At 40.0% G+C, this 19,113-nt stretch overlaps 1 protein-coding gene across 11 annotated transcripts in view; it reads left to right on the top strand.

The window, feature by feature from the left end:
- Positions 1-19,113, top strand: part of DMD (dystrophin) — a 2,122,534-nt gene that overhangs the window by 868,679 nt on the left and 1,234,742 nt on the right. For all 11 annotated transcript variants that reach the window (XM_075132091.1, XM_048863664.2, XM_048863629.2 and 8 more), the window contains one exon: positions 9,854-10,029. In XM_075132091.1, the coding sequence (XP_074988192.1) occupies positions 9,854-10,029 (176 nt within the window). The remainder of the gene's footprint in view (positions 1-9,853; positions 10,030-19,113) is intronic.

Raw genomic sequence — 19,113 nt, 5'->3', positions numbered from 1 at the left:
ATATCTGAAAGTTGAGACAATTAAGACAATAAAGGAAATAAAAAAGTAATACTGACATTTATGGAAGAAGAAAGCTAATGTTAGCTACTGCAATTTGTTCCTTCCAGGATTGCAGTGGGTATAGTTTACAGAGGGAAATTCTCTGCCTCCTAATGGTTAAAAAGAGCATAATAATAAAATCAGATTGGTTAAACTTCCTGCAATGATCTGGAACACCTGTGATCAACAGCATCCTTCCTCTAATCTAAAATCCCTGAGTCATTTATTTTGCCCAGCTCTTGTGTTCCTACTAAATTAGCTGAAGTAGACAAAATTCATTTGGGGGAGGAGTAAAGAGAAGAGCAAGGTGGGGGGTGGAAGTTACAATCCCATGCAATTGCTAGTCCTCAGCTTGGCAACTTGAGTTAAAATAATCATTTGTGCTCCACAGAGTATGTAATTATAGAAGCTGAGGATTGGATTTGCTACTTGTGTATTTACACTGGGCTCCAACCTATAGTCTTTATCCAGACAAAAATCCTGTGGCAGTTTAGCATTAAAGTGACAGCCCAGAGTTTGGAGCTGTGTTGGGGTACATGGCCTCAATAAGGAATTGCAGGAGGTAGTGAGTTGCAGGCTCAAGGCTTCCTGAAGCTACCAGGGAACACATCCTCTAGGGTGTAACAAGCATTTCCCTTCAGCCTGGGCTGCTTTGCTGGTCAGTACATGACGAGTGGACATGAGGGCCTGGTCACTCTTTAATGGGTGACTAGGGCTGCTAGTTGTGCTAGCCAGGATCTGAGTAGCCTTTATGCTCAGGGGATCTCAAGGCCACAGTTGTGTGTGGCCCTGAATGGGATCCCTCAATGCACTAGAGAAATGCATAAGTGCACTGCCTCCATCCACTAGCAAAATATGTAACTGTACTCAAACTTCTGAAAATCATTCTACTTCCACAAATGCCGGTTGTTAAATTTCAGTAATAATTGATATCCTGATCTCTGAGATCTTACAACATATCCACACAGTTATGACTTTCCTCAGCTCTTTTACCTTTCATAATACCCCTTATGTATCATAGTTAATGAGTGCTGAACTATAAATCTAGTTTAGATAAATACAATTCCTATTAAAATATGAGGAACTAGGTATTAAACTGATCAAAATTACATGTGCTGTGCTCCATACTTCTAGAGAGTAATAGATCCTTAGAATGACCATTCAGTAATCACAAACTATAAGTCCTGTAAACTAAAATGAAAATCAGCATCCTAGTTGCTCCACTGAAAACTGCAGTGGTAAACTACAATAAAGAAATGATACATTTTTCATAAATTGTTTTTTTTTCTCCCAAAACATGAGTACTGAAACAACCCTAAAATATTTGTTACTTTACACATGCACTGAAGACACATCGTCCAAACTGTCAAAACCTCATCCTCAATATTTATACAACCAAGTGCTGGGCACACCATTTTTGTAGGCATAATTTGGAGGTCATTGTCAGGCTATACCAAAAGAAGGACAGGAAACATCTGATATGGTTTTAGTCAGGCCACAACTTTATTATTAGATGTCTGGGACTACCCAGCAGATAAAAGTGTACAGTGCGGGTAAATCTGTGATCGTTCAGTAACTACCTGGGGGGTTTCTGCCAGTCCCCCCTCCCCTTTTTTTTTTCCATCCAGGTCCCCCAGCCAACCCATGTCTGGGATCTTGCCATCTACCCTTGTAGGAGGGTTAAGGTGGGCTATAATGCCATACCATTCAACCCCCCAACTCCTGTTCTGCTCCTTTAACCAACACCTCCTTTTAAAGTCCTTTACCAGGCCATTTATCTGGTCACTGTGTCCCTTCCCTACCGAGTACCTGCACTAGACATCTACCCCACACTTACATAATCAGTTGCGACATACAGCCTAACTCCCTTCATGCCACATGTCAACAAAGCCCTCCCTGGATCTGCTGTGGGGAAGGTGACCTAGGCCAATCTGCTGTTGCTGGAAAAATTCCTTCCCAGCCCCCCCTAAAAAGGAGCTAGAGCAATGCCCACAGCAGGTCTTAACTAAAGCTGGTATTTCACTACCTAAAGGGGAGGGAGGGTGGGGGCTGCCTCAGCCTGCTCCATGTAAAAGGGGGCTTCACCACACTGGACTGCCCTTTTAAACCCTTCTACCCCTCCGGTTCCCAGGAATGAGTTAGTGTCGCCATGCTGGCCCTTTCTCCCCTTTTGCAGCAGTTTGACCTCTCTCCCCTCCTTCCCGCAGCCATAAAGAACTGTTCCCTTCATTTGTCCAGCCAGCCAAATTCCCCCTGGCTTTAAGGTGTGCTGTGATCATTTTGAAATTTTGGTTCTTTATTCTTACTTTAAAAGGTGGCGGTTGTCTCCTCATCTCTTAACACTCCAATTCCCCCCACCCCTCCTGTCTCCCCTATAGACATTGATACTTTCATGTTTACAGGAATAAAAAACATGATGGACTTAATTTAGTCATCTATTCTGTAAGATCATGAATGGATAATACTCCTGCCCCCTCCCCACCCCAACATTGGGCCTGATCTTGCAAGCCTGCAACATGCAGAAGTCGAGTTTACTTCAGTGGAATTTCTGCGAGCTGAGGGCATGCAGGATCAGAAGCAATAAGAAGTAAATATTAACAAAAGATGCTTGATTTTTGTGTCATCTTCATTCAGCAACTACCACAGTTGCAACTGGTAGCTGTTGATTGTTCTTAAAAGAAGGCACCCAGGATAAAATTTTCAAAAGTACCTACATGCCTAAATCACGTTTTTCAAATGGAACTTGGACTGCTGAGTCACTTAAATACTTCTGTAACTTTTACCCACGGTATAATTATCGTGTGTTCACACTCATTGCACTGCACAAAAATCTAGTGCTGGGTGTGAAGAATTCAAGTAGTGTGTCTTAGTAAAATTCATTTCCCTGGTTAGCCAACAAGAAAACTACTGGTGAAAGTTTATGTTCTTAAAAAGAAAATTAGACAATTAGCTGGGAGTTTGCAATCTGTTTAATCACAAGATGGGCATTAGGCAGCTCAGTATAGTCTTCTCCATGTTGCAAGTTAATAAGAAAGTATATCCTGTTGTTAACTGAAGCTTTATGCAATTACTTCAATATTGACTACAATGGAACTTTATTTCTTTGGGGGAAAAAAACCCAAAACCTTATGCTTCTAGTGGATGAATGATGATTTTTTTTTATATTAGCTACTTGCCACAGTGTGAGATGTGCTCAATAAAAATTAACATATTAACAGAATAATAAATTAATTGAGGGAAAAAACAGTTAGTTTAAAGTCAATGATGCACAGTAAGACACCCAAAAGTCAGGTGAAGTGAAAGTTCGAGTGCACAACCTTACTTACAAATGTCTTCAATCTTCACTGTATGCACGCTAATGCAGTCTAATTACAAGGTCACATAATGTTTCGCAAGAGAACACAGTACAATGCAATGCATTGTTTTCTCTTCATGTGTGGATCTAAGACAACTTGTGCTCCCTTAAAGTCTGTGAGCTAGAGTAAACTCAGGCTTATGATGCCAGGATAACTTCAGCTGTGGGGATTTTGTTCGTGGTGAGGGTTCAAGGGTAGAGGCTGTGTTTGCACAAAGTAGCCTCAGCATCATTTTCTCTTCTACCCTAACTGAAGGCCTTGGAGCAATTTAAATTTCAACCTAAATAAATAAATAAAAAAGTCCTGCCCCTTCCTTCCCCCCAAAAGAAAAACAACAACAACAAGCAAACACATTTGTAGGAACAATAGGGAAGCTGGAATAGAGCAGGAAGGCTGCCTGTAAAGATCTGAAAGTTACACAAGGAGTGATGGGGATCAGATTTTGATGAAGATCTTCCCAATTCAGGATAAATGTGGCTAATTATCTTCAATGTAAGTGTCACTTATAGATACCACATGATAGATAACAATGTAGTTAAACATGAAGTCACGTTTGAAGAAAATCAGTTTGTGTGTTTCAAAGTTTGGCGCATTTAAAATCAGCAAGTCATGGGACAAATTTCACTTTTAGATAGACTCAGACCTTAAAGCCTGCTGTCATTCTAAATATTCAGGTTCTTCCACTTAGCTTTAAGACAAACTCAATTTTGCTGATTTTAAAGTTTCAGATCTGTTGTCTTGACATTGCTTGATTTTTTTGAGTCTCAGTGAGAGCTACAAAACAAGTCTTATTTGAAGATGATTGGCTCAGAAGTTATAAAGTCAATAAAGCAGCTCTGAAAAATGAGTATTTAACTAGATTATACATGCAAGTGCACTGTATTTCTTTTTAAATGTTTCTGTAGTTATAGGCTGTGATAAAGCAAGGTATTCATATGGACAGACCCTTGCACCTGCACAGAGTCCTATTAACTCCAATTGGTCTTGCCCCATGGATTAGCCTACAGGATTGGGGCCTTCATGAGAAATATACTGTACTTGCTCAGTAGCTATTTTCAAATGTTTATAACTTTTTCAAAACAGTTTTTCAAACTGATCAAGGACAATAGTCTTCGCTGAGGGCTATAATCATGCCAAGTTTCAAACTTCAGCTATTTTTGCTGTAGCTCTGCCTAAATTAGTGATGCTACTTAAGCAACATCCCCTCAGCCATTTTTTTTAATTGGGGGGGGGGGGGGAACCCAACTGTGTCCTCCCAACCATTCTTTAAACATATTCATGCTTTTGATTAGAGACCAAATTACAGTTCCAACAGTGAAGGGAGGTTACAAGTATACCACAGCTGAGTGCATTTCCAGATGCCTACACTAATAAATAGTAGCATTAAAGTTGTTCTACAATACAAAAACAAACATGGTACTAAAGTCCCAAAATATTACACTTGTACACGCATGTGTGCACACACAGTATATGCTTCCATAACAATGAAGTGGGGATTTGATGTTTTCCTACTCAAAAAGCAGGTGCACCTTTACTTTGCATACATTTTTAAGATAGGCCCACAGATATTATTCTGATAGAGTAGGTTGAACGCTTCTTTCTGTAATGCGTCATCTGACTCTTCCACACAGCTCTGACTCTGTAACAATGGGTTAAAAGTCCAAGCCATAGTTTCTCTTCTCAGTTTGACATCTGTGCTTCAGGGGTTTAGAAAGACGACGAAGCTGTTCTGCATTTGGTTGGGACACCCTTGAATTAGTCATGGAGCAAACCACTTTAGTGATGAGATAAGTTATTCCTCTGGGGAAGAATATAAGAGTCATTTGTTGGTATGTAAGTAGAGTTACTGAAAGTTCTTATCTGATTGAGAGTAGTAATATAAAAATGTATCAAACTAATCTTTCTGAACTTCAACATGACATTAAAATGGCCCTAGATACAAGTCCCAGCTTTCCTTAACTCCGACCCCCACACCATGTCGGTAATTAGACAATTATGAGCTCCAAATTAATAGTTCAGTTTTCTTTCAAAGCACATGTTTCACCTCTGTTTTTGTTGATTAAGCATATAAATATTTTTCACGGTTTGAAGATGTAAATCATCAGACCCCACAGCATTTTATGCATTGTGATCTGACATTTGTGAACATATGGTAATTACACGGCGTGCTTTGTTTAAAGCAGTTTCCAACCAGCAGCTGAAGCTGTTACTACTCTACAATTGGTTACAGGCTGGGGAAATATTTAGTAGAATACAGTTATGCATTCTTCTTTGTCTTGCATTTTATTCCCTGTAAGCTGCAATTGATCTACGCATGGAACAATGACAGGATATGGCCTTAAGTTGTCAGAAACATCCTGATATTGATTTTGGGGTAAAACTTTCACCGAGTTTAGTAAGTGCGTTGCGTGTAGAGTGATGGCAGGGTATGGTCCCAAATGAACATGAGGACGAAACAATGATATTGGGTGCTTTTAAATGACAGCTTTAAAATAACACGTGATCCCCTCATCTTTTCATCTGCAAACTTTATAAAACCTGAGATAGCAGAGGTTTGATCTGAATTTATTTATTTCAGAGCTGTGCAAGTTCATTTTAAAAAAAGTGTTAGTTTTTATAAAGTAGTATTTCATTTTAACTTGCTGCTTTATCATTGCTGTGATCTACTGTGTCATATCTGAGCACACTAAAGCCATGGCATGTAACCTAGGAGCAAAAGAGAGATGCAATTTAAAAATATATACTATATACTTTGGAAGCAATTTAAGAAGTAAAATAAAAGGCTTGTCTTAAACAAGTACTTTATAGCAGTTGTTCAGCACAGATATTTGCCAGGTGATAGTGCCAATATACCACCAATTCCAATAAATACACCACACTCAAATACAGCTAAAAAGGTCTCTGCTGCAATCTGTGCCAAATTGTTGGCACTCGCTTGAGTAAAGACCACAGAATTTTTCCCCTTGTAACTAAAAGCCTCTGATTGCCAGATGCTGGGACTGGACAAGAGTAGATGGATTACTGGATGATTGCCCTGTTCTGTTCATTCTGTTTGAAGCACCTGGCATTGGCCACTGTTGGAACCAAAGATACTAGGTTAGATGGACCATTGGTCTGATTCAATATGGCCATCTTTATGTTCTTATGTAAAAATATGTTAACTGTTTGTTAGTTAACAGAAAAAAAATACATTTAGCTTGGGGTTGCTAGAGGTTAAAGGCATGTAGCCCCCTTGCAGTTGTCCTACCTGTGCTAAATTATGTACAGTAAGTAAAACAGATTACCAGTTTCATAAATAGAATGGAATTTCCCTTTCTCTCCCCGCTCCGACATAGATTGGACAAATAACAGTTGAATTTTCCCTCTTCCTCAATGGAGGTGGGAGATTAGGCAGTTTTGACAGGAATACTATTTGGTTTTACTAATAGTATTTTATAAAAAGAGAATGACTGGTAACAAGTGTATGGCCCCTTCCTTATTACTCTGTTCCCTCCATGGGGAAAGACAGTGGGGTGGAGCTAAGGAAAGAAAAAGAGCGTCTGATATGCCATATCTTTATAACTGATGGGAACACCAATATCCCAACAATTGGGATAGGAACATACTCTTCTTTAATTGGGATCTTCAGGGAGCTTTGTGCAATGTATGACAAATTGCTATACATTTATATAGCATCATAACTTTTTGGAGATTGAGACACAGATCCCTGCCCCTGGGAATAGGAGAACACCGATAACAAGGGGATGAACATGGCTTAAAAACCCTAGATCTTCATGCAGCAGTGCTACTTTGGCTACCTTGCCAGACCTTATCTTTATATTCTGCTACAGCTCCTTGAACCATCAGCTGGTCTAGGAGACATCCAACTCCCTTACAAATCAGCTAGCAGGAACAAGGAAGACATGTGCCTTCTCTGCTTGATTGACGGACTGGGCAGGACACTTCCCTGCATCAATGAGAACCTGTGTAATGGCATGAAGTGATATTAATTTAGATGGAATATAGGGGCCCACAGAGTCAGTGGTGTTAACGTGACCCCAAAACTGTCCAATATGAAACAGTACTTGGGGTTTGGTATACAGAGAGCTCAGCCTGCTTAGTACCATGGCAATCACAGCATTTAATTTTCTTTTCACCTTTTATTAAAGATATAGAAAACAGCTACATCATTGGAACTGTGAAGTATTAAGGGTCTTTCATTTTAACAGCATCCCTTGCTGTTCCCTTTCCTTTTAGCAGGAGAGAGTCTTTAGGAAGAAAGAGAGAGGGAAAAAAGCCTGTCTGACGGTCTCTTAGGTGGGGAATAACTACCCTTTTGGGAAAAGGAGAAGTTGTTAGTTGAGATGGGGTGGAGCAGCTGCGGCTGCTGTTAGTCTGATCCCATTTTCTAGAACACGATAGAAGGGCTTGTCTTCATGTACAACACTACAGCGGCATGGCTGTACCAGAGCTGTCGCATTGTCATAGCGCTTTAGTGAAGATGCGGCTAGGGTGAGAGGAGAGCTTTTCCTGCCGGCATAGTTACTCCACCTCCCCAAGAGGTAGTAACTGTGCAAGCAGGACAAGCTCTCCTGTCGTCATAGCGCTGTCTACATGGGGTAGGCAGTGGGGGGTTAGGTCGGTGTAACTACACCACCCAGGGGGTTGGATTTTTCACTCCCTTGAGCAACATAGTCATACCGATATAAATCTGTATTGTAGACCTCGCCTAGGGCAAATGCGCACACCAGGGGAGAGACAAGAACAGCAAAAGTAGAAAATGCAGCTTCTGTTTCTGGCATTGACTTTCATTTGCAAAGTCACTGCTAGAGAAACACAGGCCCAGCACGGTCTTATCAGCCAGCCTGAGACCTGGCAAACTTGTACCAGCATTGGGTTGTTTAGGACAGCACTTTTAGCTACTTTTCTGGTCACAGACTTACAGCAGTGTCGCAAAATATATCCTTCTGGCCATCTAAGACAGACAATGGTTAGACAGAAGGCAAAAGGAGAGGGAGAGAAAAGAAATAAAGTGGGGAAAGAAAAGGACTCATGAGTGGGACAGGGTAAAAGTCTGACTTCCCTGGTGATGGTGGAATTCAGCTGCAGCCAGTGGGGAGAGGGTGATGTCATCAGGTCTGGTCTAGTCAGGACATTCTCAGGTGAATGGGTGAAGAAGGTGAGGGGTCACAGGAAACAGTGAGAGAGGCAACCATAGTGGTGAAGCTTGCGCTAGTCACCAGTTTTTCTCTCCAAAGTCTCTTATTTTAAGGATCCCCTCATTTTATCACCCACTTAGGCCTAATTTCTGACCCACCAATTCTGGGTCATTGATTTCCGGTCTCTCACTGTTCTTACCAGGCATAATCTTAACACAGTCCTTGAATTATAGCAATAGGTCTTTTTTGTTGGGAGTAATGCAGTCTCTTTCTCTTTGTGTGTGTGTGTGTGTGTCCCTTTTCCCATCAACTTTTGTTATTATATGTTACTGTGGCATTTTAGAACTTACACTTATTTTTCACAGTTGAGCTTATACTTAGGGTAAATTTGTAAACCCAATTATTACAACAATGGGTCCAAATATCAAGAGCTTAATCATTCCAAAAGCTGCATAAGCACACAAAACTCCTGTTGAAATCACTGATAGGAAGACCTATCCGTGACCTTAAGTATCTCTGTATTCCCTCTCCAGCTGAAGTGGGCAGCATGTATTTTCTAAACTCACCTGTTTGCATGTAGCTGTATTTCAGACCTGTGCAGTACCTGTATTCAACCATATTCAATAAACTAATCTGCAGTTTTATATTTGTAAACATTAGTGGGACTTATGATCCCATTAATCTTAGATTCTAATTATGGAAACATAGTCAGTCATACATTTACTTGCATCACAGTAAATATTTTCTAAGCTAAGATTTCTTGTAAATTAGTTAATGGCTCTTTGCCACAAATATGTTTTAATTGTCATGAATTAAATATCAATTTGAAAACGATAATAAGCAGTAAAAAAAAAAAGAATAATAGGCAGTAAATCTGATCAAAGTCAAATAAATATACTCCTGGTCAGTTCTCAAGAAATAAATATTTAAAATGAAGGAACCAACTTTTTTAGCTTATTATAAAATGTTACTGTTTCATGAGAAAAACTACAGAAATATTATATAATATTTCTGTAGTTTTTCTCATGAAACAGGCTTTAGCTTTTTCTCCTTTGTTCATTTGACATGATTTATAAAGCACCAATAAATACATTCTACTTAGGATTCCTTCTGATTTTGATATTGACTTTCCTAGATGTCTTATTCGCATAGCATGAGTCAGATAAAACAATTTGGTTTGAGTTCAATACAGTGTTGTTTTGTTCTGAAGGTCAACCCAGGATCAGACAGGAGCAGTTTCTCATTATTTCCTGTTGGCACTCCAGTCTTTATTGAAGTCTTTCAAGCATTGTGTGACCTCTGTTTCAATACGTCTCACAGATTTCACAGGCTGTCACTGCCACTCAGACATCACTAACACAGACAACTGTAATGGAAACTGTAACTATGGTGACCACCAGAGAACAAATCCTGGTTAAGCATGCTAAAGAAGAACTCCCACCACCTCCACCACAGAAGAAGAGGCAGATCCTAGTGGATTCAGAAATTAGGAAGAGGTGAGAAGTACTAAAGGGTTGGGAAAGATCAGTGATAAAGTTTGGATAAGACTGCAAAGATTAACTACTGTCATTTGAATGTTTGCATAATTTGGGGAAGGGGGTTTCTGTGGAAAAAACATTCAATATGCCTGTAGTATTGTAATTAATTAGTACCTTTGTTTTTATCAGGCTGATTATGAAGTAGTTTGTACAAGTAGTTCCAACAAATTACTATGATATTGTACTGAATATTTAATAGGTATTCTGCTAATATTAAAGTAATATTATTTTGTTAAGTCAAAGAACCACCACAGATGATAATTTGTAGTACAAGCATAACATTTTCTATACTTAGTGTGGTTCTGTTCTGAAAAGAGTCCTTAGAAATGGCATTGTGGCATTCCACATCAATTGTGGCTCAAAACTTTGAGGAAAAAAACCCTTTAGTTTAAAAAAAAAATAAAAATTCCATGTTATAGTCCTGCAAACTCAGGCTGGAATCTGAAAAATCAGGTTTTATTCTTTTATTCTTTCTGCATCATTGTAGTAATATAGGTCTACAAGGCAAAATGTTGCCCTCAGTCGCACCTGTGCAATCTCATTGTCTTTAGGGTTTGCCTATGTATCCCAGGTGTAACTGAGGGCAGGTTTGGGCACTTCAGTTGGAACTAAGGGTCTTATCCAACACTCATTGAAATCAGTGGAAAGGTTCCCAGTTACTTCAGTAGGCATTGGATCAGGCTTTGTGTTAACAATTGTGTAGATGAAGAAAGTGAAGGAATAGACTTAATACTCTCATACTGTGTGTGCATTGCAAACCTAAAACTTATTTTTGTCACAAAGATAAGCAGTATGATTCTGAATCCTGCAGGAAATTCAGAGACGGTCCAGAAACTCAAAGTCCACTAGGTTGCAAGCCTGTCTAAAGGTGCTCAGATATACAAAACTTCAAGATAGATTTATCTATTGAATAAAAAGGTACCGTTGTTGCAGTCACATTGTGTTCGTTCTTGAAGAGAATGTTTATGCTGTTCCTTCTTTTGCAAAATGTTTTTCGGTACTATTAGATTCCTTCACTGAAATACTAAAATACATTTTTATGAAGATAAAATATACCCAATATTTGTGATCTGTCTTGTTAGATTGAAACCATTGTGTCCTAAGACATATGTGCAAAAGCAAGGTTAATTAGAGAAAAACTTTCCTGTACTTTGACGTCTAGTATCTTCTGAAGATATTTGAAAATTGTTCTTTTCATGGGTCCCAGATATCCATGAAATGACAATGGAATGATGATAAATGAGATAAATTAGTTTAGTTCAGGGGTTCTCAAACTTCATTGCACTGTGACCCTCTTCTGTGACAACAAAAAATACTACAGGGCCCCAGGAGTGGGGACCGAAGCCTGAGCTCATCCAAGTCCCTCCACCTGGGGAGCGGCGGGACAGCCAAAGCCCCACCTCCTCGGGCCAGGGGGCCAAAGCTGAAGCCCAAGGGCTTCAGCCCCAAGCAGAGGGCCTGCAACCTGAGCCCTGCCACCCAGGGCTGAAGCCCTTGAGCTTGAGTTTGACTTTGGCACCGGGCCCCAGCAAGTCTAAGCCAGCTCTGGCGACCCCATCAGAATGGAGTTGCGACCAGTGATGAGCTGCCAGAAGCTGAAGAACTGGTTCCTTTAGTTGCTCCGTGCCTTCGGCAGCAATTCGGCTTTGGGTCCTTCACTCGTTCCGGGTCTTCGGTGGCAGTGAAGGACCCGCTACCGAAGAGCTGCCGAAGGCCCACCGTGCTGCCGGGTGAGTAAAAATTCTTCATGGGAGCCTCCCCAGCTGCGAGCTCATGCAGGACAGACAGGACGGGAGCTCAGGCGGGACGGCCGCCCCTTTAACAACTAATTCCAAACCGGCTTCAAAATTTAACAACCGGTTCACATGAACCGGTGTGAACCGGCTCCAGCTCACCACTGGTTGCGACCCACAGTTTGAGAACCACTGGTTTATTTTAATAATGGATCCTAACTTGTTAAAGTCAAATGAGCGGTGCTGAAAAGGTCATTCTTTTCTGAATCACAAAGCTCTTGCATCTGCTCTCTGAACCGTTTGAAGACTTTATTTTCATGTGCTCATTACTATTAATAATTTAGTAGTGACCAAACATTTTAATCAGCACAGAGGCCCCATTGTGTTGGATACTGTATGAACATATGAGAATCACAGGAAATACTAGAATTATTTAATTCTGAAATTGAGAAAACAAAGAAATTAATTAAAAATTCTTTATTTCTGGAAAAAAAAAATTCTTGTACCTTTCACTTTCTGTCTGTCTGCCTGTTTTTTTCCCAAACTGAATGGTTAAGGAGTTCTCAATCTCAATATGAAGTAAGAAGACTTCTGTTCCTACAGAGACCATCATTTGGGCTAAACAGAGCACCAGTAACCAAGGGACACTTTCCCATCATAAATACTGTAGATCTCCAAGATTAAATGGGCCTCTTTACTAATTTATAGCTATGAACCAAGGTTGCAAGCCATTACATACACAGTATTGGTCCATATTTTTCTTTCCTATTAGCATTCTCTTGATCTCTAATAGTGAGCGTTGAATTGATTAGGACATGCAGACTATGTAGCTGAAGTCAGTGTTTAGGGAAATTATCCCAGAGCAGGAATTTAAATGTTAGCTGGATTATAGCAACTGTTTATGTGTGGAAGCATCTAGTATTACACTAACTGAAAATTATAAAGGGGAGTACTGCTTGTCAACTATGGCCTCTTAAACTAGCTAAAGTATTGAAGCTGACAGGGATACATATTAAAATGATTAATATTTATAAAGAAAACAGGAAATGTTATCAAATTATGAATTGACAAACTATGATAACTTGCAGGCATGGTGCCAGTTCTACAATAAACAGTGTAGTTTATTGATGTATTTTGACAGTAATAAACTAGATTTTTTTTGTTTTGTTTTTTGTTCGTTGAGAGCAGGAGGGGAGTTATCTGTATGTTGCCCTCTCAGCTATATCACTACAGTTTAACCTTTGAAAAACAAATTTGAGAAATTCTGTTCTGTATGTTTTATCTTTTGTTTTTTAAAAAGGAATATATCAGAGTCTAATATATAGTCCTGGAGATATTCTGTAGCTCTCATCTCAAATCATGCCCTAACATAATTTTAGATAAGATAGAGAGAGTGCATTTCAGAATAAATGTACTGTGGTTTCTCATACATACCTGGGGCCAATGTCTTTTCCATTAGTAAACAGATGATTTTTTAATTGTGATCCGATTAGTTTTGAGTTGACACAAACTTAAGTACTTTGCTCCTGCTGAGACAGAGTCCATGTTTATTAACCATGCATTGGTATTGTCTCTCTTGATAATTAATGGTAGAAAATATAATTGAGATATGGAGGAGAGAAAACAGAAAATCTAGTATTCATTATTTTAATATCTTTAACATGATCTACATTGCTTTCAAACTTTTTTTCTACATTGGTTTCTAGGTATATTTTTATGAATGGTAGTTATTACTACATAGTCCCTGGACAAATATTATGTGGGCTCTCATTCAGCATAACTGTGCACTAGTGGCCTTTTAGTGGACTACCTGTATGACACGGACCTCTGGTTGATGAGTAGGAGACCTAGAACTTGCCCACTGATGTACAGCTAGAGGTTGATGGCCTGTGATTGGGTTACCATGTGGGTGGAGGTTGTCCTCTGGCATTTCTACTCGCACTGCCACTAACAAACCCCCTTCCCTTCTTTCCTTCCTTTATATTCCACAAGAGTGTGCCAGAGGAGGAGAACCAGTCAGGAAGCAGCTTTGGAAAAAAGTTGAGAAGACAGGGAAATGAGCTTCAGACAGAAAGAATAATGGTTACTGCTTTGTTGTTTCAGAAGATAAGCAAGATTGTTTCCCACCAAAATCCCCCAGTGTCTCCTGATCAGCATTACTGATTGTTTGGTTAAATCCTGGGCCCACTGAAGTCAGTAGGATTTTTGCTGTTGAATTCCTGGTTGCAGTGAAGTCTAACCTGTGCCTCTATAGGGAATAAAATAAAAAGCATGCAAACTTAATTGCTAATAGAGCGTAAAAGCACACTGTACACTGTTACACAGACCAGCTATAGTAAATGAGAAAGTGTGATGTTATATGGCTTCAACCTACCGAACTGAAACTCCATATACATCTAATAATGGGGAAGAGAAGTCTCAAAAGTCTGGACACTTATCCAAAATATCTGAACCAGTTGAGGACCAGGCCCCATTTCCATCCAAACCTACCTTGTATTGTCTTCTGGGGAGGAAGGACTGGTGGCCTGCTACCTGTTTCCATACTCCCTGGTATCTTTGGTCGATCAGCTATTCTCTTGGATTCACCTTTAGGATAGAGGATGATCAGTGACCTCAGGAAACGCATCTCATTTCTTTGAGTATATTTTTCTTAGGAGTAGCCATCTCTCTCTCTCTCTTTCTCTCTCTCTCACACACACACACTGCAGCAGGGAGAAATAAGTCTCATCTGTGTCCCCAGTTACAGATTCTGACATCTTGGCACCTTAGTTTGGCCCTCCCCTGAGCAGCAGTACAGGGTGGGGTATCTTAGGTGCCTCAGACATTTTTCAGTTCCCGGGGCCACCTATGGTCAATACCAGATGCTTCAGAAGAAGTTATAAGAGCCCTATAGTAGGCAGGTGTGGGCTATTCTGCCCCTCCCCCTTCCCTATTTGGTCTTATCCTGGTCTCTAATAGTTAGACTGGCTTAAACCCTGAAGCATTAAGTTTAATCTTTTTTTCAAAAAAATCAAGTGGATGATGACAGGATATTCTTTATCCATATAAATGTTCAATCTCAAATTTAATCTTGCTAAAATGTCCAGTCCCTTATTGCTAAATTCTTGTCATCTTTGACTTCCACTGGCAATGAATTCTGCAATCTAGAATTTGCCACCTTTTCATTTCATTGACTGTCCCCTTGTTCTTTTGCCATGAGATCAAGAACATCTGTCTGTTCCCCTAGCTCTCTCCTTTATACCATGTATTATTCTATATATGTTCACCAAGTTTTCACAGGGGGTCATTTATTAAAAGAAAGAGCTAGAAAAGAGTCTTCAAGAGTTAGAGGTTTGTGTTGGGCTGAAAAAAGCAGCCAGACATTGAGTGCTTATCTGAAATTTCTGAAGGTGCATAACCATATTGTGTTACTTTCCTCCATTTGCCATACAAATGTGTCCCGTTTCCTTGGGTGGTGTGTTCTTGGGAATAGTACTTCCCAACTGACTCAGCCTCTCTTCTGCTCTTCTAAAGCTTTATAAAATATTGTTGGTTTCAAAAAAATAAAAAAGTATATTTAAAATGAAGAATCAACCTGCACTGGTGAAAGAGTGGAGATTAGAGATGATTGTGCTCTAGAGTTCCTTTCAATTTTTTTTTGTTTTTTTAATTTTTAAATTTATATTATTTTTAAAAGAGTAGAAGGTTTATTTTTAAAAAATAAAATCATGAAGCTGCAGCTCAGGGTCTCCTTGCAGATGAGTTGAGTGTCTCTGTTTCAAGGAGGAAGAATGGGAAGCTTGGCTGCTCCATGAATGCTGCATTTGTGAATTGTGGTGGAGTTGGCTGCCCATCTGTTCCTTTGATAGAAAATACTGCTGGTGGTAGTGATAATAATATCTAGCTTTTATATGCACTGTTCTGAAAGCACTTTACAAAGGAGGTCAGTATCATTATCTCCATATGGGGCAACTGAGGCACACGGAAAGTGCCAGTGTCCTACTGCCACTCTGTCAAAGTTGGGAATTGAATCCAGGTCTCCTGAATCCCAGTCCAGTGCTCTATCCATTATGCTATAAAATGTGTTCTGGTTAATAGGCTGTGGTGTCTCCCCTTTATCCCCAAAAACCTGCTGCTAGGACACATTTGGAGAGAGGTGTGGGTGTCCTTTAACTGACTAATTTAGAACCCAAGAATGATTTGGTTTGGATCCAAGGATGTGAAATGTTCTGTTGTGGTTGACAGGGAGATTTTCTTTAAAAAGAAATGACCTGTCCTTATGAAAACAAAACAGACAGACTGGGGTCAAAAACATACATTAAAAACAGTTAATAGAAATAATTGACTATTGTCAGACAAAACCAAAGTAAATAGAACGATGCATTGCAGCATTTTGGCGGGAGGGGTGTCATTGACATATTCTGGAGTGTGCAGGTCAGGTGCATGATCCAAAAAGAACGTAAACTGTAAACAATATTTTACTCCCTTAAGGCTTTTAAAAGGCAAACCAGTTTTAGCTGCTAAACCTTTCATTTATATGTATTTGTATTATTAATGTCCCTGAATATTGTGTAAAGAAGCCTTTCTTGTGCCACTTGGTAAATTACTTTGTACATTCTATGTAATATGCCCATGCAAAGTCTATTTGTCACAGTATTATTATGGATATAATGACAAACTATGAATATGAAGCAGACAGTCTGTACTTTGAGGAAAGGAAAGGCCTGATAAAAAAGCATAGTTGCTCCATCTAGTGTTTAATATTCAGGGAATGTTAGCAAATTCATATACATTTATTCTTCATATAAACTAGGCTTTTATTTTAAATAAATGTTTTCATGATATATTAAAAGGGGTTATGCCAGACTTTGCTTTTCAGTTCATTCTCTTTGTATTTTCAGCAGTATCTAATATTAAATTTTGTGTTTTAGAAACTAGATATAACTGTTTTCAGAGATTAATTCCGTTAACATATGTTGTTTCAAATAGGCCTTCACTGAGCTGCAAATTGTGTAAACCCTAGCTGTGTGCAGGTTGACAAGCACTTTATCTCCAGCTCTGTAGATTGTTTGACCCTTGTGCACTTGTGTATGATTTAGTGCTCGCTGTTCTCTATTATATAACCATACTTAGCTAGTCTAAAATGGGAGGATTCAGGTGTCTGAAATTTTGCTGGTGTTCCTTGGTTATGTAGTGTTTGTGTGGGCAACGTTAATTAAGAGGAGCAGGTGACTTAACAAAATCGCATTTTGTTGTAAACATAGGGTGCGATTTCTGAAGATTTTCCAGGTGCAAAGCTATGATAGGTGGCTTGCTGTAGAGTAGTAGGTCCAAGTACATATGTAAATCAATGGATGTGACATTAATACAGCTTGCTAGCACCTCACTTTTGCTGTCAATGGCTGAAGATATAAAGCAGCATAACTTTAATCTATGATGACTTCTGGCTGGTTGTCAGATTGATATCTCCCTCATCCTAAAATGCGTGACCTCAAGCACCAGTAGAAAGGAATGACGAACAGGCCCTCTCAATATATGTGCCAATTCAGAGAGAAGTATTGTGAGTAGGTCTCTGATAAATAGGGTAAAGTATACAAATGTAGTGGAGGAGCAGGAAATTAGAAATGGCGACTTGGCTGACACATTGGGAATTCAACCAAGGGCCTCCAGGGCTAAAGGAAGAGCGTATATAGTTTGAACTAAAGAGACAAAGCTCCCTAGATGGGGACTATAAAAACTCATCCCCTTTATGGAGTGTCCCAGAAGGGGTTCTGTAGCACTCACTCGCCATTGGATTACACAGACAGTTACCAGATTTGCCTGTTACTTTGGGGTATACTCATTTATTAGGTTTCAGAGTAGCAGCCGTGTTAGTTTGTATTCACTAAAAGAACAGGAGGACTTGTGGCACCTTAGAGACTAACAAATTTATTTGAGCATAAGCTTTCGTGAGCTACATGCATCCAATGAAGTGAGCTGTAGCTCACGAAAGCTTATGTTCAAATAAATTGGTTAGTCTCTAAGGTGCCACAAGTACTCCTTTTCATTTATTAGGGTTACTCTTCTTGTGGGGGTGGGGTTCTGTAATTCTATCAATATACTGCTTGTGTCACTTGTGTTCTCATATGGAGCTCTACTTCTCCCTTCTACAAGTTCCGTCCCAATGGAGCTATCCTGCAAAACCTAGGTTCCCCAGGGCTGGGTTCTTCCAGCCCCAGAATCAGACGAACACACACACACACATTAACAGAGAGCATCTGAGAGGAGCGGGTTAATCACCAATCCCAAGATGACCCCTTATATGTCCCTGGACTCAGCAGGCTGGGTCGAACAGCACCTCCAAGTTGTTACTCTCACGTGCCATGGGCCCCACACTGGAAGAGAGTACGCCTGAGCAGGCTGGGTCGAGCAGCACTTCCAAGCTCCGACCCTCACATGCCCCTGGACTCAGCAGGCTGGGTCGAGCAGCACTTCCAAACTGCCACCCTCACATGCCCCAAGTTCAGCATTTCCCTATCCCCATTTTCACATTACAGTTGTTCTGGTAGTGACCCACTGGATTAGAAAACACCACAGGATTTTTGGGCACTGCAGGGATCTTTAGCTTAGGTATGAGGAGCGTTGCTGCAGAGAGAGACAGAGAAGCAACCAGCTTAACCATGAAAGTTATTTATTGTCAGGTAATAACCACACAAGGGGAGCCAAACAAACAAAACAGTTATAATATTAAATCTAATTTAAATTTGATTACAAAACTCAGGTTTAGAAAACTATAACTGATCTCGCAAGTCAGGGTCAGAAGGCTGTACCTAAAAAGAGAGAGAGAGAGTGTTAGGTTCTCACCACTCCGTGAAGCTTGAATCGATGGGGGATCCCAGGTGGTGGTGGTAGCTGTGGGTCCAGAGTGCTGGAGACAGGCAGAGCCCCCAGCACGATCAGTCAGGAGAAGATGAAGTTGCAATGGAACTGATACAGATTTTGGATCCAGGCATCAGAGCACTTACTTGCGCATGGGTAGGGGGTTTTATAGAGAGAGAATAGTGGTTCAAGGGAGAAAACTAGATTTGTTTGTGGGTAAACTGATGGCTCTCGGGAGTGTACCAAAGTTATTTTGTTCAGGCTAGACAATAGGAACTGATGATTCCTGGCTATGGGCAGTGTTCCTTTGAGGGAGCTCACAATGCAATTAGGCAGCTTCAGTATTTTGGATACCAATAAAGAATTTATTGCTAGAATTGGTCTGATAACTACTGAGCTGGGTGTGTGCAGGCATGGGTTCATTAACATCTAGAGCAGAGATTCCCCATCATACAGTTCTTTCCTGGTCCCA

The sequence above is a fragment of the Caretta caretta genome, chromosome 1, assembly GCF_965140235.1.
Source record: "Caretta caretta isolate rCarCar2 chromosome 1, rCarCar1.hap1, whole genome shotgun sequence".
NCBI lineage: Eukaryota > Metazoa > Chordata > Testudines > Cheloniidae > Caretta > Caretta caretta.
Note: the sequence above shows the minus strand (reverse complement) of the source record. Positions and strands in the feature narration are given on the sequence as shown.